This window comes from Capra hircus, chromosome 10, assembly GCF_001704415.2.
Source record: "Capra hircus breed San Clemente chromosome 10, ASM170441v1, whole genome shotgun sequence".
NCBI lineage: Eukaryota > Metazoa > Chordata > Mammalia > Artiodactyla > Bovidae > Capra > Capra hircus.
In genome coordinates, this window is record NC_030817.1 from 57,708,235 (window position 1) to 57,736,083 (window position 27,849).

The following is a 27,849-nucleotide window of genomic DNA, read 5'->3' on the forward strand; positions in this document are numbered from 1 at the left end:
GGGAGCCTGCAGGGTGGGCGGGCTTAACCCTTCCAGGCCCAACTCCCCAGTTCTCTGCTTGTCTAGCACAGGGACGAGACACACACCGAGGACACTCCCGCAGGAGCCCAACCTCTGAAACCACAGTCCTCCTCTATGCAAGGGCTGAAAAGGCCATGGAGTAAGGCCAGCCAGAAGACACCATCGGAAACCATGAAGGTCCCATCTGGGTGCTTAACCTGGGTGCAGGGAGTCTCCGCCCCCATCCTCAGACAAGCAAGCAAAGAATGAATTAAACACAGGCTGGGCTGATAGACAGGCCCCTGCTGCATGACCCCTGGCGGGTCACTTCCTTGGCAGACTCAAGTCACACAAGAGGGCAGGAGGGAGAGGCCACATGAACCGAGGCCCGGGCCTGCCTTGCCTTCTCCCCTTGAGCCCCAGCACCTGTCCTCTGGCTGCGCCCAGCGATGCCCGTCTGCAACTCAAGGAAGCACAGGTCGGAGAGCAGTTACTTTGGATGATTTTTTTTTTATTTTGCGTTTCATATATTATCCAGTTTCACATTCTCACAGGATCAGCAATTACAACAGCCACCTCGTCTCCCAAGTCTGAAAACGGCAAGACGGCCACGGCCGCGGCCAAAGGTGAAGCACTGATGTGCTCACGAAACAAAAAATTGCACAATTTTTCCTTCATTTTTCTTAAACTAATGGCTGACGCTAAGGCTCACTGCTGGAGAACGGAAACCCTTTTCTTCTTCATGCCTCAAACGAAAACGTTAAACTTATCTGACAAGGCGGACAAGGTCTCTTCAATAATTAATTGCACACACACACGAAAAAATCCTTTATGTTGCATAAATATTTTGTTACACAGGGTACAAAAATACTTTCACTTTTTTGGTTGGTTTCAAAGTTTGGAAAGAACGAGGAACCACGGCAGGGGTGGGGAGCACCGGGGAGAGGTAAGCGAAACGGGTAGAGAAAGGATTTTCTTAATTGTTGTTGGCCCATCTGAGGAGGAGGAAACAGAAGACCCCGATTTGAAATGACCAGGAAAATGCTCTGTCTTGGCTGGGTGGTCCTTCCTGTTCAGCCTGGAAGTGAGTGGGGTGGTGGGGGCGGGGGGGTGCCAGCCGCCGGGCGGAACTGGCTGCGGGGCTTGGTCCTCACTGAAGCGGGGTGGGTGCAGGGCAGGGGTGTGGGGAGAGGGACCTGGAATGATGAGCTGTTAGTGGCCAGGCCTTGTTGCCATGGTGACACAATGTGAGAACAAACTGTACACTCACATATACACAAGTTTAAGTGTCTTAATTCATGCCAGAAAACATGCAAAATTAAACGCCTCGTGTCTCTGAGGTGGGGCTACGGAAGCAGATTTGGACTGGAGGTCGGGCCTTGCTCAGTCCCAGGGAGGCCTCCCCGCTGGGCCTGGGGGTCCCAGCAAGAAGACCCCTGAATCCGGCCATGAGGCCTTGGAGTGGGGCTGTGGGGCAGGACAGGGCTGAAGAGGAAGAGAGGAAGGAAAGCAGTCCACTGAGTCAGGCTTAAAATTCACAGTCTTTGGAGGGCAGCAGCAGCAGCTCTGCAGGGCCACCTGGGGGCAGGGGGGACGCTAAGGGCGGCTTCCTCCCCCATGGGTCGGGGGCCTCGAGCTGTGGTGACAAGAGGGAGCGGGGAGAGAGGGGGCCGTGAGCAGAGGTGGGAGACTGGAGCAGGACCCAGGCCCGCCCCCTTGCAAGGAGGCTGCCAGGTGGAGGGTAGGGGGTGGCAGGGTTGGGGGAGTGGGGAGAGCCAGCCAGAGTGCCCCCAGTGCAAGCTCAGGTCGGGTGAGCACCAGCGAGCCCCGGAGCCATGGCCTGGCAGGAGGCCGGGCTCTGAGAGGCTCTCTGTCCTGGTCTCAGAGCCCGCACTTACTGAAGAACTAACAGAACTGCCGATATTTCCATCCCGGCTGGGTGGCATCAGAGGAAGGGCACCAGCGCACCTGTAAGAGAAGCCGCGGTTAGGAGCTAGCGGAGCAGCGCCTTCGCTCAACGGGGGAGCCCGAGGGACGTGGCCTTCTGTGCCCCGTCCACGTCCTGGTGCTGTCTCGAGGGCGGAGGCAGGCCAGTTACTCACCGCCGGGGGTCAGCTCCCTCATCCCCAAAATGGGAGAGTGCCTTCTGACCTGCCTCTTCTACAGGACGAGGTTCAAAGGAGAGGACAGTTACACAGCTGTTCACGCTCCTCCACTGAGCCTGGCAGTAGTGGGAGGAGGCCTGGCAGCCGGTGGGGGGTGGCGGGCGCGTGGGCCCCAGTCTGCCCATCCCCCTAACCAGGAGAGTGTGGGAATGCTAACATCAAGGAAGGGACCTAACACATTTTCTCTCAACTTCTTCGAGCCTCAGTGTCCTCACAGCTCCAGAACAGACATGATTAAGTCACAGGGTGCGACAGTGGAGGACAGGGACGCCTGGTGTGTTGCAGTCCATGCGGTTGCAGAGTCGGATGCCACTGAGCGACTGAACAGCAAGGTGACAAGGTGTCCACAAGGATCAGGTAAGACAGGACATAAAATCCCCTTAGAAGCCAACGTCCGCGTGGCCTCCAAGGGGCAGGACTCCCAGACGTTAGTACTGTCCTTAACAGGAGTCAAGGGAGTCACAGCCGTGACCCAGCTGGTGCTTCCACGCCCATCCACCGCCCCTCCTGTCCCCTCCATCATTACTGCTGCTTAGCCGCTCGTTGTGTCCAACTCTTGTGACCCCATGGACTACCCCACCAGGACCCTCTGTCTGCAGGATTTCCCAGGCAAGAACACTGGAGTGGGCTGCCATTTTCTTTTCTAGGGGATCTTCCACATCCAGGGACTGAACCCACATCTCCTGCAGCGGCACGTTCTTTACCACTGCGCCACCAGGGAAGCCCATTCCCCTCCATTATAAGACTCCTAACTTTAGGGATCTGTGACCTACCAGCTGAGCCTGCCAGAAGGGGCCTGGCAGCGACCTCAACTCTGGACTTGCCAGAAGGCCCCACAGAGCAGTGGTCCCAAAGCGGGATTCCCAGAGACAGGCCAGGAAATGACACGTACTTCCTTCTCCAAGGGCAGGGAGTCTGGAGCGTGAGCTGTGCTGGGGGCCGAGCCAACATTGCGGGGAGGCTGCCTGCCCCAGTCACAGACAGCACGTTTGCCCCTGGCTGCCTGGGAGAGTAGAGGCAGGGCACCACAGGGCCCCAAGTCAGGGGTGGGGGGCGGAGAGCTCAGAGAAAGGAGCCAGACTTCTCTTAGGAAAGACAGGGAGGGCTCAGGAGAGCCCTCGATGAGGCAACCGAGTGGCAGCTGGGCACAGAGACAACCCTCGCGAAACTGCACAGTCAGACCCGGTGGCCGCTAGGCTGCCGGGAGTCCCCGCCGCCGCAAGCAGAGAAGACATCAAGCAACGCCAGGCTACCTGGCAGCTGAGAACTTGCTCCTGTGGCCCCTCAGAATTCCAGGTGCTGTTCGCTATAGCTCAGGGCCACCCCGTACTCAGCAGGACGTCGGCGTTGGTTCCTCCGCAGTGCCAGGACACTCGGCACTTGGTACATCTGGGTCCCGGGCCACCTGCCCAAGGCCGGAAGGACACTCTGAGCTCCCGAGGATGGGGCACCGCTGTTGTCACACAGCTGACCCCGACCTGCCAGGATCACCTGGATTAGGACCCACACCACATGGGCAGGGTCAAGAGCCTCATGGAGGCATCCAGCCTCAGAGGCCACCTTATTTTCTCTCATGTCTTTTAAACATCTGGAAGCACTTCCCTCCCTTCCTGGCTGACAGCTGAGTGGGAGGAAGCCTCTCCTCCCCTTTGCTGAGCTGTGGGCTGCCCTCCCAGCTGGAAGCCCAGCTGGACACCAGAGCTAATTCCCCAAGACAGGGGCGACGAGGAAACCAGCACCGCTGCCACGGGAGGAGCCTGCAGCCAGTCCAACTCGGGGAAGCCCTAGTGGGCCCAGACCACTGCCCTTCACCCAGCCTCCGGCTGGAGCAGCCCCTCACCAAGGAAGTGCAGGGCAGGCTGGGTGCCCTGCTGGGCTGCAGCAGGGAGAGCATCAGACGAGAGTGGGAGGGACCCTGGAGGCCTCCAACCCAGCCTCCTCCCCCAGCGGCTGCTGAGGGTCCCCTGCAGCAAGCCTGCCTCATCCGGCCCAGCCCTCTCCTCTAAGTGCTGCGCCCCGCGCTCCAGAGCCTGAGGCAGCCGCTGCCTCTTTGGGGAGGAAGGAGAGGAAAGCCCTCCTCTCTGAGCTCGGGATGGTCGTGCCACTGAAGTGGACAGAATGTCCTTGAAGCGCTGTGCTTCCACTTTCCTCAGATGCCTGGGAGAGGCTGGTGGTCCAGGGCCCTCAAGAAGCACAGTCCCTTCCGGCCCCAGCTCAGGCTCAGGGGTCAAGGCCAGCTCAGCAGGGAGCGAGCGGCCGGTCCCCTCTCAGGGCCTCCAGTCATTCACAGGGCAGGCTTGGGAGGCCTAAGTGGCCATCCCACAGAGGCAGCCACGGGCATCCAGAATGCCCACAGCTCCAAGAGGAGGAGCAACCAAACAAAGGAATTGGGGGCCGCACTCAGTCCCCCTCAACCTGGGACTGATGGAGAAGACACACCGAGAGGTGGGCGAACAGATGAATCCTCACGAGAAGAAACAGGAACAGCCAACAGACATAGGAGCCTCGCTCACCACAAAGTCCAATTAGGGGGCTTCCCTGGTGGTCCAGTGGTTAAGACGCCAAGCTCCCACTGCCGGGGCATGGGTCCGATCCTCGCTTTGAGAGCTAAGATCCCGCATGCCATGTGGTGCAGCCAAACCCAACGGTACCCAGTCTTACCTAACCCAGACTGGCAAGTCTACATTTTGACCTTGTGATAGTTCTAGGAAATTTATGATAAGGAAAACAAGCAGGACAGGTGCCCAGAGAGGTGTGAACAAGGGCGTCCATGGCAGCACAGCCTATCAGGGCAAAAAAAAAAGGGTAAACAGCCTCAGCCTCAGTTACCTGCCATCTACAGGGAGCTAGACACATGCTGGCAGGACAGCCAGGATGTAGATTACACTTACTGACATGGAAGCATGTCCCGATACCTTAGTTCTAAAATGATTAAACATGTAATTTGTGTGAAAGGTTCATACCCATGCATTTACTTACACTCCTGTGTCCAGCCACCTACGAAGTCTAAGGACTAAAAGTGCTGATATTCTGGGGAGCAGCTAAGGGAACAGAGAAAAAGCCCTATCTATTTCTCCTCACGAATGCAGACCTCTAACAGCTTAATGCTTAGGCACTCGGCACATGCCAGATGCTGTTCTTAAGAGGTTTCCACACACTAAGTTCACTTAATCCTCAGAAAGCCCTCTGAAGTTGATGCTATTATCATCTCCATTATACAGATAAGAAAAGAGAGGCAGGGGGGTTTGGTCTAACTCATCAGTAAGTGGCTGAGCCAGTGTAAGGGGGGGTGGGGAGAAGGGCCACAGTGAAAGATCCATACCCTCAGGTTGAAATGGAAAAAGAGGTCCAGATTGGGAGGGCCCTGGTATGCATGGGGACATGCAGAACCCTGCTTCTAGGCCAACATCTTAATGCGCCCTACGCTAGTGTGCACCTGCCACCCATACCCTCTGAAAGGAGATGTTTCTATCAAGATGATCAGAAGGTCCAACAAGACAGCCTCATTCATGCCAATACAGATTCAGGCCTGAACCACCTGGCTCATCCCCTTTCTTCCTGCAGGTCTTGTCCTCACAACTACACGAGGACCGCGTTCAGTTTCGCTCAGGCTGAGCTACAGGCAAAGGGCATGAGGTCAGGAAGTACATGCTAGGGTACAGAATGGACGGACCAGTGTTCATCCCTTTTGTCTATTGGCTGCTGCTGCCTCTCCAAGTCACCTCCTTACTCTTAGGGACAGAAAAACGCAGGCTACTGATCCTCTGAGTTCAGAATAACCTCCTTAGTGTCCACTTCCTTCATGCAGGCATTTGCAACCTCCACCTCTGGAGCAGCACTGTCAGGGGGCAGAGAGGGGGCTCTTGGAAGTTAAAGAGAAAGTGCTACTACTTAGAAAATGCTTTTAGGGACTTCCCTGGTGGTCCAGTGGTTAAGAAACTGCCTCCCAATGCAGGGGACACGGGTTCAATCCCTGACTGGGGAACTAAGATCTGATATGCTGTGGGGCAACTAAGCCCGCAAGCCACAAACCACGGACCCAGCCCATGGGCTCTGGAGACCTGGTGCACCTCAACGTAGACCCAATGCAGCCAGGAAGGGCAGAAGGGAGAGAGGAAGGAAGAAAATGCTTTCGGCCTTTTACTGCATTTGGTCCTAACAGTGCGTTTTACTGTCAAGGACACGGCTGTGCAGAGAACTCAGGTAGCGGGCCTGAACTAGTCACCCCCGATCCAGTCACTTGTCGTCAGGCTGCTCCTGAAAAAAGCCACCATCCTTTGAGGTGGCCTTCACCCCATTCCCAGGGAGGCCAAGGTGACAGGAGCTCAGGCACAAAGAGTCCTCTGGCCTCAGAGGCGACCTGGGGGGAATTAGACAGTAATGATACTGAAAGTGTGCTTAGCTGCTCAGTCACGTCCAGCTCTTCGTCACCCCATGGACTGTGGCCCGCCAGATTCCTCTCTTCATGGAATTCTCTAGGCAAGAATACTGGGGTGGGTAGCCATTCCCTTCTCCAGGGGATCTTCCTGACCCAGGGATCGAACCAAGGTCTCCTGCGGTCTTTACCGCCTGAGCCACCGGGAATGTTAAATAATAACCATCAGCACTCCCTCTATGCTTACAGGCCACCAACCGTCCTATAAAGGAGCTAAGACTACCATCATTTCACAAAGCAGTGGAGACACAGGCCAAGAAACTGCACAAGGTCACACAGGTGTGGAAAGAGAGGGCTTAGACGGAGGCGGCCACAGGGTAAGGGGAGGGAGGGAGGAGGCTGGAAAGGCAGACAGGAGGCGGGCACACAGTCTTGCTGTACAGAAGCTTAGGAATGGGGAGCACCACGCTACTGCTATCCAGCCGGGGCACCACCCTGAAAAGGGCAGCCACGTCGCTCCTGAATAATCCGACATCCTGACTGTCCTGGCTCCCAGACTCTGCCTCATGTGGTCATGGCCTAGCATCTCAGAGGAGATAGGGGCAGGAGCTCCCACCCAATCTGGTCCTGCCCTCTCGTTTTACAGATGAGGACCACATGGAGGCCCAGAGGTGAAGTCACCTGCCAAAGATCAGGTGGCCAACTAGTGGCAAAGCTGGGATCAGAGGTCTCGTGGAGCCCCTGCAGTTAACCGCCCCCCCAACCCCACTGCTTGGTGGGGAGCACCATCTACCTTCTGCACTCCACCAGGTCAGAGAGGACTGTCTGCACTCATGGCTCTGTGCCCACCACAGTGCTGGTCTGCGGTCAACCCCCAACAGTGCCCAGGAGAGGAAGAGCCCTGCCGCCTCCCTGCCTAGATTGATTTCCCAGTGTCTGTGGCACATAGCTGGGGAGACTGCCCAGTGCAACCACGTGTCTGCTCTCATTCAACCCAAGCAGCCGTGGCCAGGGGACTCTTCAAAGGGTTCAGCAGCCAGGGAATCTGAGCCCTCCACCTTGGGGCTGGGTGAATCCTTCAAAGGCCTGGGATGAGACACACACTTGGCCTTCCCGTGAGCAGACCCCCAAATCCTCCCACCTCAGCTTCTAGTTTCTGCAAACCCTCCATCCTGGCTTCTCGTATCCTTGAACTGCTTGTCTCCTTCCACTGCCCTGGTCAAGTGACCTGTGTTCCCCACCTCTCAACAGCCAAGCTGCTCTTCCCGAGCCTCAGCTAGCTCACTTCGCTGGTGAGAGGCCCAGGTGCGCTTGCCACTCACCCCAGCCCTCCTGTGCTGCCTGGCGGTGCCCGGTCACTGTGGCACCGAGGCATGGCTGAGAGCTGACCACCTGGCGTGGTACCCGGCGTGGCACTGGGCAAGCATAGAGCAGCCCTCCCAGCCCAGCTGTACCCCCCCACCCCCAGAAGCGCTGGCTGCATCTTCTGCCCAGCCTGGAGAGTTTCCAGGCTCAGTGAACACAAGAGCAAACAACCGACGGGCACCTCGGAGGTTTCAGGTGCAATTCTAGCCCCTCACATGTCTTAACATTTAATTCTCAGAGCAACCTGAGGCAGACAATACTATTCTTATTTTTCCAGATGAGTAAGAAAAAACAAAAAAATCCAGACAAATCTTTCAGAGCTTTCTGGAGTGCATGAAGACAGGAGGAGGCAGAAGTAAGCAGTCTGGGCCTGGTGACCACACTCCATCACCATAGGCACAACGGGCACAGCCTGCCTGCAGGTGTCTAGTGGACCCACGGCGGCTTTCTCACACTCCGTGTTAGCAGCGTAGCCTGAACGTGGCCTCACAGCTTATCCTCTCCTCCCCCCATCACATCCCAAACCCCAAAGGTACTGTCAAGCAAGAAGCAGTGCTGTGACAGCTCTGGGGAGCTGGGCGGGCCATGGCCAGGTGGGAATGGAGCCTGGCCAGCTCAGAGCCTTCCTTCTCCCCCATCCTGCTTGTCCCGTCCAGGCTTACCTGAGCATGCAGGGCAGCGGCAGCAGCGGTGGTGGCTGGGTAGGTGAACGCAGTATGTGAGATGGCTGGGGTCAGCTCTGTAGTGTACAGAGGGTAGGGGGCCCAGGCCTCTGGGGATGCGGGGATCAGAGCGGCCCCCATCAGGTCATCTGCAGCAGAGACAAGAGCCCCCATCATCAGAACGCTGGCTCCCCCTTGCACCACCCCATTCCAAGCAGAGAAGGGGACCCAACGCTATCATTTAACATGAGGTCCCTTCTCAGCTCCCCCGAAGGACCCCAAGACTCTAGGATAAAGAAACCATAGTAACTTGGCCAGGCTTGGCAAGCATCCTGTCTGCTTCAAGAAGCCCTCGGATGGGCTCGTCTCAACCAAGAGGATCAGAGCGGGCTGCAAGGAAGCTGGGCAGAACCGACAGCTCAGGAGCCCAGGCTAAGGTGCAGCAAAGGCTGTGGGGGTGGAAGGAAGCCTGGGACCCGCGGGCATGAGCAACAGTGGGTGCAGGAAGCTCCTGGAAAAGGGGGCGAGCGTCCACTCCCGCAGGGGTGCCTTCTGCATGCAACTTCATCCACAAGGGCCCCCAGCTCTGCCAGGTAGAAGGCAGCAGACGGCCGCTGAGTGCCACTCACAGGGGTCCCGTGCGATGAAGTGTGCTCCAAGAGTGGGGTGAGCATTGGTGGGATTTGGTGTAGCCATTAGCTTGTTCTTGGCCATCTTGGTGTTGGCTTTGGCAAACTCTAGCCTCAGGGTCTGCGGGTTCTCAGGATCAAAGCGAATACCCTGTGAGAAGAGGAGGAAGGGAGAGGCTTTACTCTGTGGGACCCAGACTGTCCACTGCACACCTCATGATCTATCTTGAAAGACTCAGCCACACAGAGGCCAAGACAGAGGACACGCTGGTTGGGCCTTGTAAGGAGTGGCGTTTGGCACAGATGGTAAAGCCAGAGATTCTGCCCCAGGATGGCTGGGGAAGGTGCGTCCGCGGGCCCTTTCCTTAGGTGTGGAGTGGAGGAAGGTTTGCGGAAGACACAACAGAAACCCCACTGTCTAGAAGTCTGTGGGTTGGAGAAAGGCCTGTTCTCCATCTACTTACATTCAATGCATTCTTGGCTGCTTCTGCTCCTGCCCGGCTGTCAAAGATCACAAAACCAACAGGCTAGTAGGAAAAAGAAAGAGCACCCTTGCATCTCTCCCAACACTCCATCTCCCCCTCAAGCATACAAAACAAATATATATATATATATATATATATATAATTTTTGTCCGTAGCTTCCTGATGTTTAATAGGAAGAACAGTGAAAGGTTCCTGGGCACCAAAACTCTCCCACCCAGGTACCACTTTCTGGGAAATGATGCCAACAGAGCGTTATCCCACTGCATGAAACATCACCCACTCTTTTGCTGTTGTTGTTTAACGCATGCAGGTAATTAAGTGCCCAGCAAGGAAGGGAACACTGATGTATCAAAGGCATGGGAAGGATCCAGGTTCAATCAAGGGGCAACAGGTTCAAAACTTTTCCGACTTCATTCTGCCAAGGTTCAGTCCAGACCACAAATGGCCCCTAAAGACTCTGGGCTCCAGAACTCCTGGCACTAGGGGCCAGGGCACAGCCACCACCTCCATGGTCCTCAGCCTCCAGCCCCACTATCATTTCTCAGGAGCCAGAGAGGGGAGCCAGGAGCTGACCGGCAAGGAGAGGGAACCTGTCTACTTTTTCTTCCTCTTACAAAGGAGGCTACTTTTTCATCAGCCCAGGACAGGACCAGGATGACAGGGGGCAGGTCTCAGCTGCTAGGTGCTTCATGACCAGCTTAGGTCCAAGCTCAGCAGTCAGTCAGGGCTTGGAGGAAGAAAAATATTGGAGAAATTACCTGTCTTGATGTGAGCTTGATCAGGGACCCTTCATACCCCTGCAGAGAGAGGTAATCAATAACAGGGAAGGTCAGGCGCCTCTGTTGTACTACCCCAGCCACCCTGCAGCCCCACCTTTCCCCAGCTCACTCTCTTCTCCCCCTCAAAGACGACCCACCCAGATCTCCACCCCACACTGAGCACCCTCAGCCCTCGAGTCCCACATCACATGGCCTCGCATCTGGGGTGGGCATCACGCGGCAGCATTCATTCTCTCGGGCAGGAATTCCCCTTTGCTCCATTAGCCTGTCATCTGGAAGCTCAGACCTCCCCTTTTTAAGTTTTCTTATCCGCAAATGGAAATGCCACGCTGAATCTCAAAGATTCCTTATATGGCAACGTCTACTGAGGTTCTACCATCTCCACTTTACAGATGAGAAAACAGAGGCTCAGAGGGGCTCAGCAATTGACAAAAAGCCACACGTGAGTCAGCCGAACCAGGGCAGAGAGCAAGGTCTGCGATCATGGTTTCTAATAGTTCTCCTGCTGCCCAGCTCAGGTCTGGACTCATTCCTGATGCTTCTCCTCCATCCGAGGCTCTGCCCATGGGTGGCTGGGTCCAGACTCACTTTGAACGGCCTGAAGAGCAGGTAGAGTTCTCTGGGTTTAATATCCACAGGGAGCCCACTGACGAACAGTGTCCGGACCTGAGGAAGAGACCATGGTGGTGAGGACCAGGTTTACAGGAGAACAAGGATGACGCCTCCTCCTTCGGGAAACGAACTGGAGTCCTTCCAGGGTTGAAGGAAGAATTCAGGATTTCCTGAGACTCCTTGAGAGGCTGAGGCAAATGAGCAGCCAGAGTTTGACAGCATTTAACCTTCCAGAACGATTTCTGGGCCTTCCCTCTCTCGGTATCCACCCTGCAGGCATTGCAACAAGCACGAGCGGAGTACCTTTGTGTAGACTGTCCACTGCTCAGCAGCCCCAAGGGGTGCCCTGTCTAACAAGAGCACAGCCCAGGGACCCCTCTGAGGCTTGAAGAAAGCTATGGTCTCTGACCTCCAAGGAAAGCAAAGGTACAATCATACATATTTTTCAGAAGATGGGGAGAGAGGCTCTGTCTGGTTTGATAGGGAGGCAAAGAAGTAAACTCTACACTCTGGAGGGATTTCATCAGAGGGCCCAGCACTTTCATATCCATCTCTTCCTGCTTTCTAAGCCAAATGTAGGCTCTTCAGTGGCCGGGAATGTGTTGTGTTCTTGCTTCTCTGCCCAGCTCTCTGTAGGGTGCTGGTACTAAATGTTTACTGAATAAGGAACTAAGGGAAGGAGTCAGAGATGGAACAATGATGCTGGGCTTTGAAGAACGAGTAGGATCTTGCCAGCTTCTAGTGAGGCAGAGGATGGTGTAAGTTTCAAGCCTTGCCCTCAACAAAGTTACAAGCTGTAGTTGAAGCTGGGTCTCGATACCAGGTGCCCATCTCGTGACTCAGGTCTGCCAAACCTGACCTCCTGAACGGTGGGTAAAGTCCAGGAGAGGACTAGTGGGAAAACTTTCTTAATTTACCTCTGCTGGTTAAATGCAGCCAGCAAGACCAGATCAGCCCATTATTATTACAAGGGAGGGAGATTTTCCAGAGTGTAGATCCATTAAAAACATCTTGAAACTGTGCTTTCCTGAGTAATGAAAAGTCTGAAAGAGTAGAGCTTCCCAATACACTTGACTCCTGTTTTGTTTTTGGCTGCATAGCTTTCGGGACCTTAGTTCCCTGACCAGGCATCGAACACTTGCCCTCACTAGTGAAATCTCAGAGCTCTAACCATTGGACTGCCAGGGATTCCCTCAACTCCTGTTGCAAGTTGCATCTCATACCACGAAGCCAAAAGTCTTCAGGTCATCACTGACAACTAAGGACAAGTTCACACGCCTGGTGCCTCAGATGGTAAAGAATCCGCCTGCCGTGCAGGAGACCCGAGTTTGATCCCTGGGTCAGGAAGATCCTGTGGAGAAGGAAATGGCAACCTGCTCCAGTATTCTTGCCTGGGAAACCCCATGGACAGAGGAGCCTGTCGGGCTACAGTCCACGGGGTCACAAAGTGTAGGACACAGCTGAACGACTAACACTCTCACATGCCTCAACCTACCCGTCCCATGGTTTATTCTAGAAAGCCTCTAGTGTACCACATCCCCCTCCAGAGGCACCAAAGAACTTCTGTGCTCTGATGACGGCCTGAGAGATGAACCCAGGCACTAGCCTTTCTGGAGACAATGGCGTAAACCAGGAGCCCAGAGCAGTCAGGCCAAGTTACACCCAACACACACACACTCTCTCTCCAATGACACACATGTCAACAACAGAGACAGGAACGGCAAAGGAAACCAGCCCCACCACTGCTCGGAGCCAGCGGCCCCACCCCCAGCCCCACAGGAGTGGCTCACGGAACAGGTGAAGGACAGCTCCTTCTCTCACGGGAGTTTCCAGCCAGAAGCAAACTGAGCAGAGCCCCTTGCCGGTTAGGACACCCCGTCCCCTTCAGTGATGCCTTCCCTCGCCACACACACTTCTGCTCCTGGGCCGGGGGTGAGGCTTCCCCGTGTCTCACAGCCCTTGGCCGCTGTGTCCCTGCACGCACAGCTCCTGAACACCGCCCTGTTCCAGAAACATCTGGGAGAGACCAGACAGCCCAGGCTCCAGGAGGATTCGCTCGAGCTCCTGGACTCCAGAGGGCAGCTGTCCTCAACACCCCTCTGCTCTGTGATGAAAAGGCCTCTCACTTACATGTAAACCCCCAAACAGACATGTCTCTCTCAGGTCATGCAGCTTGTTTTCTTAAAGGTAGAAGGACTCAAAACCCAGGTCTCCCTCCCAACTGCTCACCCAGGCTGGTAGAGACGATGCTTGCTTTGGGGTACCTCACTGGAAAGCCCAGCCTACACCCTAGAGAATGGACTGAAAGTGTACAAGCCAGTCAAGGCCTTGTTCCCTCCTCTCAGGATGATGGAAGGCACTTTGGGTCAAACACACAGAACCAGAGCTGCCTCGCAGCAGAAACCTCTCCCTCAGTTCTCCCCAGGGGCCACCAATCTCACCCCGGCTAATTTTAAATCCTTCCTCCAATGGCTCCTTTCTGGCCAGATTTCCCCAGAGGCCCCCTAAAATAGAAAGTTCTCAGCACAAAGTTTCCTGCTTGAGGAAGCAGACGGGAGTGAGTACGGGGGATCTTTCCCTCGTTCCCAGCTCACACCCTGGTTTCCATCCTTCTCTGGCTAAACGACTCTTTTCGTCTGCTTCTCATCTTTTAGGTTCTAGAGGCTACAATACAGGTCTCATCCTGTCCTGGGCCATTATCCCTTAGGAAGCAAGCCCAGGTCAAAGCCGCTATGGGTAATGTGGTGGGCCTCCGTCTGCCAGTTCACAGACCCTTTGCTGGGAGGCTAACCTAAATGCTCTCCTTGGTTCTTACTTGACCCTGGACACCCCAGCAAATAACATGCCCTCTGTCTTGTCCCCTTTTGCAGACATGGAAACCGAGGCCCCAGAAAGGGCTCATGAAAGCTTGGAGCAGAGCTGGGTAAGACCCAGGAAACCCCAATTCAGCCATCCGTGTCATTCATCTGGCTGTGGGGAAGAGGGAGCTGCGACTGGGCAGCCTCGTTAGCCCCAGGGATGGGTCAGGTGCTGCCATGCATCCTTCCAGTAGCCAGGCCCTTCCCTGGGTGCCTGTTTAGGATGACAGCAAAGTTCCAGTGACAGGAAGCATGAGCTTAGCAGGCTGGCCAGTCACATGTCGAGACAACAGAGTTCCCAGAGCCCACCTACCCGCTGTGCTGCTTCAACTGCATCAGGTCCTGCCCCAGCCCACTGACCCCAGGTCCCCAGTAAAGACCCACACAGACCCGCTGCTCGGCAGCTGTCATGCTGCCCCACAGCCCGCCCCTTCCTTATTCCTTAACTAAAGAGCATCCACCCTTCAGGTCCCTCTATTTCCTCACTCCGTTTTCCTTCAAGTCTTACGAAAGCCCTCAAAGACCCCCTGGTCATTTACTGGTCCTACCAGCCTGCACTCGCCTGGACTCCAAAACCCACAGGCAGGAGACGAGTCTCAAAACTTTCCTATCCTCCAAGGTGTCTAGAGCCAGGCTCAACACCTGAGACCTCCGCCATCTCTACACCCCTCAGTCCCTCCAGAGAAGGGACTCAGAGCCACAGACAAATGTGGCCGAGCATAGCAGAGTGCTGCCATAAATGGGAAAGGCTTTAGTTAGTGAGACCAGGGTTTGCATCCCAGCTTTATGCTTGGCTTGGCGAAGCTGCTTCATCTCCCTGAATCTCAGTTTCCTTACCTGTGCAACACAGATATCATCCACCTTCCATGATGACGAGCACACTTTGCTCTATGCCCAGCATACTTTATGCCCAGCATACAGGAGAGGCTGAACAACATGCATCTTCACTTAGGGCTCCTATGATCTCGGCATTTACCTGCACAAAAACCTCACTTATCAGGTACCGCAGGCCATAAGCCTAAGGAGGGTGGAGGGCTTCCCTGGTGGCTCAGTGGTAAAGAATCCGCCTACCAATGCAGGAGACGTGGGTACGATCCCTAGGTCAGGAAGATCCCCTGGAGAAGGAAATGGCAACCCACTCCAGTATTCTTGCCTGGAGAATCCCATGGGCAGAGGAGCCTGGCAAGCTACAGTCCATAGGGTCGCAAAAGAGAAGGAAACGACTTAGCAAGTCCATAGGCTCGCAAAAGAGAAGGAAACGACTTAGCAACTCACGGTGAGGATGGATCAGGCCCAGATCAGACGGGCTAGGAATGTACAGGAGACGACCTTGGGCAGTCGCCGGATTCTTTAGTGCTCCTTTTCCCCAGGGAGCTCATGTCCAAGGTGGGAGGCACTGTGGAGACCGGCTAGTTCAACAACCTTATTTTATAGACGATGAAACAGAGGCTCAGGATAGGAAGCTGACAAGACAATCTAATGGCACAGTCAGGATCCTTGGGTTTGGCAGGGACAGACACACCTTCTGTAAGGTCTGGTCAACAGTCCTGTGTCTCAGGCCAGCGCTGGTGACCACTGCTCCATGCCAATCACTAGTGCCAGCCTCACGACAATAGGACACAACCCTCAGCAAAGAGTCAAGCACAGACAAGGGGTCAGGGACCAACTGCCATTGACACAAGATGGAAAGATTAACCAGAGAACCCATGGCCTATTCCACAAGGCTTTCCAGGTGGCTCAGATGCTACAAGAATCCGCCTGCAATGCGGGAGACCTGGGTTCAACTGGGAAGATCCCCTGGAGGAGGGCGAGGTAACCCGCTCCAGTATTCTTGCCTGGAGAATCCCATGGACAGAGAAGTCTGGTGGGCTACAGTCCATGGGGGTCACAAAGAGTCTGACATGACTGAGTGACCAACACTTTCAACACAGAAATGTTTCAGGGTAATTGGAGGAAGTGTAAGGGGTTGCTCACACAATCCCAGGCTGCCGGAAGGTACCAGCCTTGTTTACCTGGGTCCTTCTCCTTCCATACACTCTCTCTCTCCAAAAGCATTCACACAAACCAAGAGAATACCTCCCTTACCACAAAACATGGAAAGCAACCACGGTCCTGTTGAAATGGTCACCTTCATGGCAAGTACCAACAGATCATGCTGGACCACGGCCTCATCCTTGGCACAGTTAGAAGGCAAGTTTGGAACAGGGTGGAGAAGGTAGTGATTGGGGAGGGGTAGAGAAAAGATAGAGAATCCTTTGCAATCCCCTGGTGGCCTAGTGGTTAGGACTTGGTGCCTTTACTGCTATGGGCCAGGATTAGAACCCTGGTAAGGGAACTAAAGATCCCACAACCTTGGTGGATCAGCCAAAAAAGAAAAGATGAGGAATCTTTAGAGGCCAGTAAAAGAAGACACATGTTGAGGAACCTGCTGGAAGCATCAGATTCAACACAGACAAGGAATTTGGCCAGAGAGGTGTCCCCATACAGGAACGTCACAGACACGGTATACGGCCTTCACGATGGTCAGAAGCAGACTCACTGGAGGCCCCAGCCAGCACCAGGCCTGCCTAAAGCAACAGGCTGGCCTTCGGCACAACGGTGTCCCCAGCCAGCATGGCACGGGGGCTCCCAAGGCTGCTCACTCAAGCAAGCCCTACTGCCTATCTTGCCCTCAGGCTGCCGGGAGCCAGGGAGTCCAGCCCACAGGCTATCGCTGGTGGGCAGACTTCCTGGGGTTGGCTCGGTCTTCACTGTGTGGTCCTGGGCCCCTTTCCTCCAGCTAGAGCCAGATCTTGGGTGCATGGAGCTCCCAACGACCTCTGGCCTGCTCCTCCCTCCTCCCATGGTCTGGGGAGGGGCGGAGGAAGGCACAGGAAGTGGTGGCCTCCACCCTCAGCCTTACTTTTTTTTTTTTTTAATATTTATTTATCATTATCTTGGCTGCACTGGGTCTTAGTTGGCGGTGTGCAGGATCTTCATTTCCTCATGTGGGATTTTTTCTGGGGCGGGGGCACAGACTCTCCAGTTGTAGTGCGTGGCCTCCAGAGTGCCCAGGCTTAATAGCTGTGACATGCAGGCTTAGATCCTCTGAAGCCTGTGGGATCTTAGTCCCCCAGTCAGGGATTGAACCTGTGTCCTCTATATTCCAAGGTGGATTCTTAACCACTTGACCACCAGGGGACTCTCCTTCAGCCCTTTTCTCTTTTCTAGACTGTGCTGGGTCTTTGTTACCGTGCACGTGCTTCCTCTAGCTGCAGCACGCGGCGTCTGCTCTAGTTGCGGCGCACAGCCTCCCTCTGCAGTGGCGTCTGTCGTGGAGCCCCAGCTCCAGGGCGCACAGGCTTCAGTGGCTGTGGTACGTGACTTGGCTGCTCTGCGGCATGTGCAATCTTCCCAGACCAGGGACAGAACTTGTGTCCCCCGCCTTGGCCGGTGGACTCTTATCCCCTGGACTACCAGGGAACCCTATCAGACTTATTTTGAGGCACACACAGGGCCCAGACCACATGGGAGGGCCTTTTAGGAGGAAAACCAGAGGAAAGCCCTCATGTGGGATAGGACGGGGGTGTGGGGTCCGCAAGGCTACTCCCCAAAGTACTCCCTCCCTAGTGGGGGAACCCCACACTCAGTCAGTCCAGGCTGGGGCCTGGCTGCTCCTTCATTCGCAGCATAAACGCACAACTTCCCAGGTAAGGGCAGCAGCAGGATATTGTGGCTGAGAGGATGGGCTCTGTATGGACCAGTTTCTTTTGTTGGCTCTCAGCTATAGCATGTGGGTTCCTCTCTAGTTTCGGTCTGTGGGCTTAGTTGCCCCACAGCATGTGGGATTTTAGTTCCCTGACCAGGGATCAAACTCGCGTCCCCTGCTTTAGAAGGCAGATTCTTAGCCACTGGACCAGCTTTTACAAGAGATGAAAGGGGTAAACACTGCTGTCAAAACAGTCGTTCATCCTTGGATATTAAAGCCCCTTATCCTTCAACTCCAGAAGACAACACAGCCTCCTTCCAAACCCCAGCCTTGTACTGTCCAAGACAGCACCCTGGACTCCAGGGACCCCCTGTTTGGGGCCCAGATCTTTGTCCACAAAGGATGCTGAGGTAGAAAATACCAGGGCCACCCCCATCCTTCCCCCACCCCCAAATAAATCCCAGTGGTCCACCAGGAACACTACTCACTGGAAGAGAACTCGTGAACTCCTGCCTTCTAGGCAAATCTCTGCCTCACAAGGCTAGGAAACTTGACTCTGGGCAATAGAAACATCACACCAAAGAGATAAAAGACCCTCTTTGAAAACTGATTCCTTGTAGCAATCCTTTAGACACTCTGATAGTTAGAATCCAGTCTGGAAAAGGAACTGTTTCAACTGTCCACTCCATCAAAACATCTTGCTAGCTTTGAACCCTGCCTGCTTGCTGCTTAGCACAGGGAGCCCTCCTGGTGTCATCTGGATGGAAAACACCACTTACAGAAACGGGTGGGGGAGGAGGGAAATCCAAACAGGGGAAAAACAAGCCTCTCGAAAGCCCCTCCCACATCCTTCCCCAAATCCCAGCCCTCTCCAGCAACCCAAATGCAGAATATCTGAGCTGGGAGAAACCTTATTTTTAGCTGAGGTTCAGGGAGTTGCTCCAAGTCACCGAGCACGTCAGAAGTACCCCAGTGTCCCCGGGTGCCCAGCTCACAAGTCAAGGCTCTTTGGGAGACCTTGATCTCACACCACCAACCCACTCAGACCCCAGTGGGGGTCAGCCTTAGGTGTCCAGAACAAGCGACCTTCAGCGTCTGAGCTAAGAGGGCAGAGCGATGCCTGGGGGAGCACGGGGGTTCCACTGGAGGATCCATGGTTAGTCTTAAACAGTGAATTATATAGGGAGGTCAAAGGGAAGGCTGACAGACTGCCAGTTCTCAGCAGCTGAGTGGGAGCAGCTGTGTGCAGTGGGGAAAGGGCTAAGAGTAGAGCAGGGACCCTCACGGCCTCAGGAAGACCCGAGTCCAAACAGAAGCGCCGGACAGTTTATGAGCTTCAGACTGCATTATATAAAGCTTGCAGTTTTCCTGCTGCAAACATCCACTGCCCATCATCCCGCCCAAGTCAGCTCTGGCTTCTCCAAGGGGAAAAGAACCATTGAGAACCAAGACACAGGACTCAGGCTCAGCTTCCTGCTCGGCCAATAGAGCTGCCACCGAAACAAAAGAAAAAGTGCCTCAAGCCAACTATCAAAGAGCCTGATTGAAGTCCCAGCCCTGAGGCCAGGCAAGTGGCTTCAAGGCCTTCACCACTACCTCAGCAATAGAGAGGAAGGGTGGGCTAGAGGCAGGGCCCTTCACACTCTGACCTAAGAAACCAGGGGAGGGGGAGAATGTGATGGAGTCTCTGAGTGATGCTCAGGCACTGTCCTCCATGGGCTCAGGCCTCCTACATCTTCCTTTTTGCCCACAAGACAGCAAGGAAAGGAGGAAAGAAGGGGACAGAGGTTGAGAGGGTGAGAAAGCAGGATGCCGGAAGCCAGGCCCTGGGGGTTTCAGAGGGGTCTCTCTGCTGGGGCAATACTTCAGCTGCCAAATGGAAACCTCAGAGCCGGCACCGTACCCCTGCAGGGATCTCAGGGGGCTGGGCCTTTTCTTCTGTATACATGTGTAGGGGGTGGGGTGGGGCTTGGTTCTGCCTGGGTCCTGTGCTTAGCCTTGGCACTGGTAGGTCACTCTTACCCCTCCCAGGGGAAATAAGTCCCTCTCAGTGGGGCCACTTGACGAGAGGTGGATGGAATGTGGTGACATGGCCCGCAGACCCAGGACTTATAAGGGCTGAACAAGGACACGGGGAAAAGAGCAAGCAGATACAGCCAGACAGCAGAGCAAACAGATACAAACACACACGCTCCCAGAACCCCAGGCCTCCCGTGTCCTCCAAGGAGCTCTGGGCTGCTCAGCTCCCTGCTAGGACACTGCCCGGCTTCCCTCCAGCAGGCCCCATCTAAGACACCTCCTAAGTTACTACAGTCCGACCTGGTGGGGAGAAGCCCAGGCTTGGGAGCTGTTCCACAGTCCTGTGCCTTCCTCTGACAATTCTGGCCCCAAATCACATGAATCAGGGCCTGACTCTAAGGCCCTACTTTGGGCAGCACTTTGTAATTTCCACTTCTTTCACAGCCACCATGGGAGTGTGAGCCTGAAGGGCCTCTGATGTAACAGGCAGAGTGATACAGGCCCATTTTACAGATGAGGAAACCAGCTCAGGAATTAGGTGCCTGGCCAACCATTGGCCAAGCTGGGGGTCAAGTCCAAGTTATCTGGGAAGTTAGGGCAGGAGGAACTAAGATGGCCTAAATACAGCTTTGGACCTTATCAATTCAGTTCAGTCGCCCAGTCATGTCCAACTGTTTGCAGCCTCATGAACTGCAGCACGCCAGGCCTCCCTGTCCATCACCAACTCCCAGAGTTCACTCAGACTCACGTCCATCGAGTCAGTGATGCCATCCAGCCATCTCATCCTCTGTCGTCCCCTTCTCCTCCTGCCCCCAATCCCTCCCAGCATCAGTCTTTTCCAATGAGTCAACTCTTCACATGAGGTGGCCAAAGTACTGGAGTTTCAACTTTAGCATCATTCCTTCCAAAGAAATCCCAGGGCTGATCTCCTTCAGAATGGACTGCTTGGATCTCCTTGCAGTCCAAGGGACTCTCAAGAGTCTTCTCCAACACCACAGTTCAAAAGCATCAATTCTTCGGTGCTCAGCTTTCTTCACAGTCCAACTCTCACATCCATACGTGACTACTGGAAAAACCATAGCCTTGACTAGACAGACCTTTGTTGGCAAAGTAATGTCTCTGCTTTTCAATATGCTATCTAGGTTGGTCATAACTTTTTGTCCAAGGAGTAAGTCTTAATTTCATGGCTGCAGTCACCATCTGCAGTGATTTTGGAGACCCCCAAAATAAAGTCTGACACTGTTTCCCCATCTATTTCCCATGGAGTGATGGACCTTATAGTCCAAGCTATTTCTAGCCCCAAGAACGGAAGGCTCCACATCGTGGGAACACACCTGGTCACAGCCGCTGCGAGCCCTGTTCTACACCTCATTAGGGAACCCAACCAAGCAGCATGAATTGTGCTATGCAGACTCCGTGCTCCCAGGCTGGCTGGAGGTAGGGGCCAGGCCTGCTTTCCATCTGGTTCCAGACAGAGAGAGAGGACCATGCTTTCAGAGGCAGTTCAGAAAGACAGGCTCACAGGGCCTCCAGCACCAAGCTTCTGGGCATGGCTTCCTTCCCCCACTGTGCCATCCACCCACCCTGTCCGTGTGGTCAGCCAATACCCGCCTACTGCCTGACCCTGTGGCTGGCAAAGGTTACAGGTATCACCACCACTACACATCATCCCACAGATTCAAGGAGTTGTCCTAGGGCAATCCCATGCCCTTCCCCTAGCTCCAAAATCAGTACCTCCAACCCTTAAACCATGTAACATTAATCCACTGAACATGACACAGTGTTCCTGAACCCAGAGCGCAGAGCCCTTCACATCTGTACACCACCCGACTGAGGCAGATGAAGTCTGGTGAGTTTCCTAAAGGGATGCTCCTGTCGGGAGAGGGTCTCTGTTCAGGGATGGAACCTGTGTTCTAGCTTGGAGCTGCCCTGTCTCCAGCACAGTAGGACCCCTCCATCCTAAGTCGTGCCCGTATACAGCTGCAGCTGCACATCAGAACACGGACCAGCCTGGGTGGAAGCTCTTCACAGCTGTGAGAGCAGCAAACGCTCCCCAACCTGGGTTCAGGTCCCATTCCAAAAACTTCTCCCAATCTTTCCCAATTAAAACCCCACAGTCCAAACAAACAAATCACTCACTTGGGAAGAGGGAGAGTGGCTAACCGCAAAGAGGAGGTAGAGACTCCAGGACACTCATGGCGTGGCATGGTTCAGGTCAGGCCCTGCCCCTTCTCCTTGAGGGTGCTAGGCTTGGTCAGAACTATACAGGCAGCCGTGATGACTTCACAATCAACGGCCTGTCCTCAGTTGGCTCTAAATGGCTGTAAATGACCGATGGGCCAAGGCAGACCCTCTGACTACACCCAGCCCCTGCTATACTCTGGAGGCACCCAACATGAATGGATCCACCAGCAGACTCTTCAGGAATGGAGGACTCAGCGATCCTGCCACCTGTCTAGCCTTGATATACCTCACAGGTAACCTTATTCTTTCCATCCAAGGATGGAATAGGGAAAGAAGCTGAAACTGGGGAGGTCACGCTGGTCCCTGGGCAGGCAGTAGACAGGGTTCGGCATAGGAAGCTCTGGGGCTGTCTGCAGTTCCCACCTCACAGCAGCGTGGTCTCTGAAGTATAGGAGATGGGCTCTGCCCGGGTCCTCACACTGTGCCTGGGGTGTGAGGTCCCCTCTGAGGTAGCCACGGTTAGGGGATGGCAGAGAAACTGACAAGTTACCAAATGCTGCTGCTGCCCAGAATCAATGGCCGAGCAGAGGCTGGGGGCCCCGAGGTACGGCCAGAACCCAACACTCTAGCTGAGCTCTTGGTAACGCGAGATGGGCGGCCTTGGACCAGGAGCTCAGCCCTCAGGGCAAGTGGGAGGTCACCTCTCCCCTGCCTTTAGGACTCTCTGGAGAACCAGTGTGATAAATGGGTGGAAATAGAGCAAGCTGAGTGCTGAAGAACTGACACTTTCAAACTGTGGTGCTGGAGAAGACTCCCGAGAGTCCCTTGGACAGCAAGGAGATCAAACCAGTCAATCCTAAAGGAGATTAACTCTAAATATTCACTGGAAGGACTGATGCTGAAGCTGAAGTGCCAATACTTTGACCACGTGATGCAAAGAGCCAACTCACCGGAAAAAAGACCCTGATGTCGTGAAAGATTGAGGGCAGGAGGAGGAGACGACAGAGAATGAGATGGCTGGATGGCATCACCAACTCAACGGACATGAGTTTGAGCAAACTCTGGGAGCTAGTGAAGGACAGGGGAGCCTGGCGTGCTGCAGTCCATGGGGTCGCAGAGTTGGACACAGCTCAGTGACTGAATGACAACACACAGGTGGAGAGTGTGAGAGCAGAACAAAACATCCCACGGTTCCTGTCCTGTCTCCGCTCACAGTGCTGGCCAGCCTCCTCTGCTCTGCTCCACCCCAGAAATGGAGACGAGAAGTCAGAATGTCCAAACATTGAATGACACTTAGAAGCTTGTTCTTACTGCAGTGAACCAGTGAGGCTGGCCACTTACAGAGATCCAAGAAAAAGGCCTCCCAAATGAAAGGCAGTCACTTTAGAGTTACTTGAAGTACCTTTTTTTTTTTTAAGTTAAGATGCCCAAAGCAATAGAGAATCAAGGGGTTGGGAGGTGAAGGCGGTCAGCCCCAGCTCAGGCTACAAGGGGGATGTACTGTCTGCAGAGAATTCACCTGATCTGGTTTTTATCACCACACAATAACAATTCTAAACATCATCTGTCATAAACTGCTCCTCCCACAGGGGCTGACAGCTCCCACCACCCACTTTCAGGATGTGACCAACTCAAAGAGAACTAGTCTGGAGCCAGCCCTGGGCTTCTATCTGGGACCCTGTCATCATCTAAAGCTCAGCCCTACAGAGCCCGAGATGCAGATCCTCTCCCCTCTCCCCCTCAAACCTCATCCAAACCCCAACATAGAACAGAAGAGCCAGCAGAGTGTGTTAAGAGCAAACTCTGGGTTCAAATCCCAAATCAACCATCCATGAGCTACATGAAAGCTATTCAACCTCTGTCTCAGCTTCCTCATTTATAACACGGTAATAAAATAAGTACAGCACAGCGCTGTTATGAGAGTGAGATGAGTTAAAATGGTCAAATGCTCAAAACAACACCTGTTATAAAGACTAGATATGGGTCGACAGTACTGCAAATAGTTCAGTCTCTCCATTAGGTTATCTGAACAGAGGAGACACATCCCAGCAACCCCCAGGGCAGAGGGGAGTCTGATCTACCAGAACCTGTCTGGATTGACCTGCTTGGGTCCTGTTTCCAGGTAAAAGCCCAGAAGCATAGATGCTTCCCTCTCCTTATCCCCTAGAAAGTCTTCAGACAGAGCACCAAGATGTCCCAGATCCTGGCAAATATTTTTGGTGGCAGAGAAAAGAAAGGGGGCAGTGCCCAAATCACACACTTGACCCTAAAATTCCTTTGCTCATTTGAGAGCTAACCTTGACCCATCCTGCCAGAGGCTAGGGACCAAACTGGTTCTTCAGAGACCCCTAGAGGACACACAATGGACCCTGGGGTACCAGACCTGCAGCAAGCAATTTTGACCCAACTTTAGTGGATGCAAAGGACAAAAATGGGGATGGAGAACAGAGCGGGCAAGACTCTTAGGTCAAGCTGTAGCTCCCTTAGCCACCATTAACCCTGCCTTTCTATAACTTACCGTTAAGCTGGCTTAAAACTTTAACTTTTAGAAACTTGAACTTCACCCCTACTCCAAGATTCCAAATACCCCACTCCTCACAGGGGGTCCTCAATGAGTAATTACTGTAACTTAATACTACCTTGTCTTATGAAAGTGAAGTCTCCGTTTTCAAAATAGAATATACTTTCAAACCAAATATATCTTTCCCCAGAAACACTGTAACTATCCAGCCATCCCTCAAGAATCACGAAGCCAAGACAATGCATGGGTCTGGGTCTGGGCCGCATCAGAGGCAAACCCAACCTGAGCTGCGTTCTTGTGCAATGTTACATCCGCACCTCCTGGAGCTCAGGCACCAGCCAAGACACACCCGGGGGAGAGTACAGCCTCTAGACTGAAAAGGACACTTGATTTTCTAACCCATCTCCTTCCCAAGTGACAGAAAAATGCCTTCCTCCCAGGCCTGCATGATCTCAGGCTGTTCATAATGTGGCCCCCAGCATTACTTCAACATAACAAATGCCCCGCAGTCACCCAAACAAGCCACGTGGTTCCACAGTCCACCCCTACTTTCATATGCACTATTCCCTCTTCTTGGATGGCCTCTCCCATTCCTCCAGGTCTAACATCCACCCACTTAGCCACATATTCCTCGCCTTCCTAGGTTTGCTTTAGCTAATGTCCAATAGCCAACCGGGAAGAGCCAGCCTAGGTCAGCCCTGAGAGGAACCACCTCTGCTAAGGTGGATTTCTCCAACGGTGGCTCTTCGGGGTTGCAGAACTGCCTACCTAGGGGGCATCTAGGCTGAAGAGAATATGTCCAGTTCCTGCTCAAACCACCGATCTAAGATGGAACCCTGGCTGAAGAGTTTTTGGAAAAAGGGCCGACTCTAGTGCTTACGTGACCAGAGCAGATGTGGGGCTCCAAGAGACCACGGCGGCCCTTGGTTTTAGACTTCTGTAGTAGCAAGAGCCCATGCTCCCTCCCCAGCATCGACTGCACTGATTCCCTGAAGCACTACAGGGCTGTAGCCCACCTCTGCCCACAAGGAGAGAAATTCCACTTCTTGACGGTTCTGCCCTCTCTCAGAAAAGCTACTCAGAAAAAAGTGACAAGTACCTCAAATTTCTCCAAGATTTTAGACTGGCCACATAGTTCACCCTTCCCACTTCAAAGGGGTGGGTCTGAGGGTCTCAGGTAGGGTAAAATCCTTGCTGAAGTCAACCCTCCAGCAGAAGTGGTTCTGGGTCCATGTCCAGCTTCACAGGAAATGGACAATTTCAGTAGAGACCCCACACGCACACAGCAACCCTGTCACCCTCCCCCAACTCTCAGGGGAGACTCTAAACAACCACATAAGGTCAGGATGGGGTCCTCAAAGCCAAGAGCTTGTCAGCATCAAAGTCCAAGACAGACAAGGCCCTCAGGAGCCAAAAGAACCCCAGCCCACACCACACTCGAGGACAGATGTCAGACCCTCTGGTGTAGTGAAGGGTTATGTATTCCGCCTTTCCTTCCCCACAGAAAGCGGGATCTAGACCTAGATTCTCAAGATGTCATGCCATTGGTGGACTGGGGCTGGCACCAGGCCTCTGAATTGCTACGAGTGGGAACTAGCCCAGTGACCCTCCCTCCACCCCTCCCACAGTAAGGAGCCCAGCCCAGCCTGGCCAGTGCCGCCATTCTGCACCAAACCTATAGCACGGAGGCCGGCACCACCGGATGGGAAGCAGGCAGCATCGCCAACCCCCACCAGAGGCTCTGCGGTTTCTCCCCCAGACCAAAGGGAAGGGAGCTCAGGGTGGATAACTGGCCCTTGGTTTCCTGGGCAAGAGCCTGCCGGACATGGCAGGAAGGGTCTCCTGGCCCTACAGTGACACAGCAGAGGCCCCTCCAGAGAGAGAAAGAGCAGCGAAGCCTGCCTCCTTTCCACAACAGTTTTGTCTCCGCCGGCCAAGCTTCTGGTCTCCATTCAATGATGGCCTTAAGGCTATATCCACACACCCACCCCTCCACCCCGAATACACACAGCTTCCCGGTTTTGCCACATCCAATTAACCACCCAGCTGCTGGTGATTCCACGAAGCCTTCAGACACCCTCCTCCTAGCACATGGACGGTGAACATCCCTTGTAGAATCCCACCGGGGCCAGCTTTGGGGTCCTGGCTTGGCTGCCAGGGCAAAATCCGACAGAGGAGAACCAGGGACTGAGAGTCTTTAGGCAACTCCTTCTCAAATCAGTCAGTTGACATCTGGGGCCGTGAAGAAAGCCCGTCTATCCCGCCATGAGTACAACTCTAGTGAACCAAGGTGCCGCGCAGCCGGCCCAGGCCTCCAAGGTCACGAGGAAGGGTCAGGGTGGAAAGTGCAAGGGAGCGAGGGTGCCGCCCGTCCGCCGTGCTAATCCCGCTGTTTCTCTCAGCCGAGGCGGGAGTCCCGGCCATGCGGGAGGAGCGCCTCGCAAGAGGGCAGCGAGCCGGGCGGAGTGCGGAGAACGAGGGACGCGCGGGCAGCCGGCGCGGGGCGGACGCGGCGCAGCTCGCCCACCGCGGGACGCACGGACGGCGGCCGGCGCGCTACCCGCCCCTAGCCCGGGAGGGCGGGGAGACAATGCCCAACCGGCGGGGCAGTCCAGGCCGCACGCCCCCGCCCGCCGGACACCGGCTGCTCCTCCCCGGCCGAAGGGCAGCGGCGGGAAGGCGCCGGGAGCCGCTGCCAGACCGCGCGGGGGGCCGCGCGCGCCCCGTCCCCCGCCCCCCTCCGCGTGCACTTCACCGGACCAGTCCCGGGGCGCAGACCCACCTCCTCCTCCAGGGTACCGCCGGAGCCCGCGCCCGCGCCGGTGCCGGTGCCCGCGCCGCTGCTGTGCTCGCCGTCCGGCTTCAGGTTGCTCATGGTGCGGGGGGTGGGGTGGGGCGGGAGTGGCGAGGGGAAGGGAGCGCGGAGGGCTAGCGCGGCGCCCGGCCCCGGCGAGGCGGTGGGGAGGGGCGCGGTGAGCAGTGCGCTCGGGGGGTGCGGGGCGGGGTGGCGGTGAGAGGGGCAGCCGCCGCGTCGGGTTGGGGGGTCACATCAAGTTTGGCGGGTGCGGGAGGCGGGGAGGGGGTGCGGCGTGGGGAGGCACCGGGAGCCGGAGCGGAGCCGGAGCGGCCGCCGCCTCCGCCTTTTCAATGCGACCGGCGAGTGCGCCCGCGGCGGCGGCGGCGGCGGCGGCGGCGGCGGGGCGCGGGGCGGGCGCCGGGGGAGGGGGCGGGCGCCGGGGGAGGGGGCGGGCGCCGGGAGGCGGCGGGGGGCGGGGGCCGGGGGCCGGAACCGGCCTCAGCTGGGGCCCGGCCAGCCCCCTCCCCCGCCCTCGCCGCGGTCTCCGAGGGAACGCGCAGCCAATCCCCGCCGCGCGCTGCGGGCTCGCCCCGGCCGGGGCTGCGGCTCGCCAGTCTGCGGCGGGGCTTTCCCCCTCTCTCCCGCGTCCTTTCTCTGCCTCTCCCTTTCCCCTTTCCCGTCTCCACCACGAGTTTTTAAACTTGGGTGAA

The 27,849-nt window shown here is 55.3% G+C and overlaps 1 protein-coding gene across 1 annotated transcript; it reads right to left on the reverse strand.

Moving 5' to 3' along the window:
* On the reverse strand, positions 491-27,472 carry RBPMS2 (RNA binding protein with multiple splicing 2). The gene is made up of 8 exons (XM_018054339.1): positions 27,125-27,472; positions 11,049-11,126; positions 10,440-10,478; positions 9,661-9,723; positions 9,197-9,347; positions 8,568-8,716; positions 1,898-1,968; positions 491-1,650 (listed from the first exon to the last, which is right to left on the reverse strand). The coding sequence occupies exons 1-7, from the start codon at positions 27,215-27,217 to the stop codon at positions 1,906-1,908; spliced, it is 636 nt and encodes a 211-aa protein (XP_017909828.1). The 5' UTR covers positions 27,218-27,472; the 3' UTR covers positions 491-1,650; positions 1,898-1,905.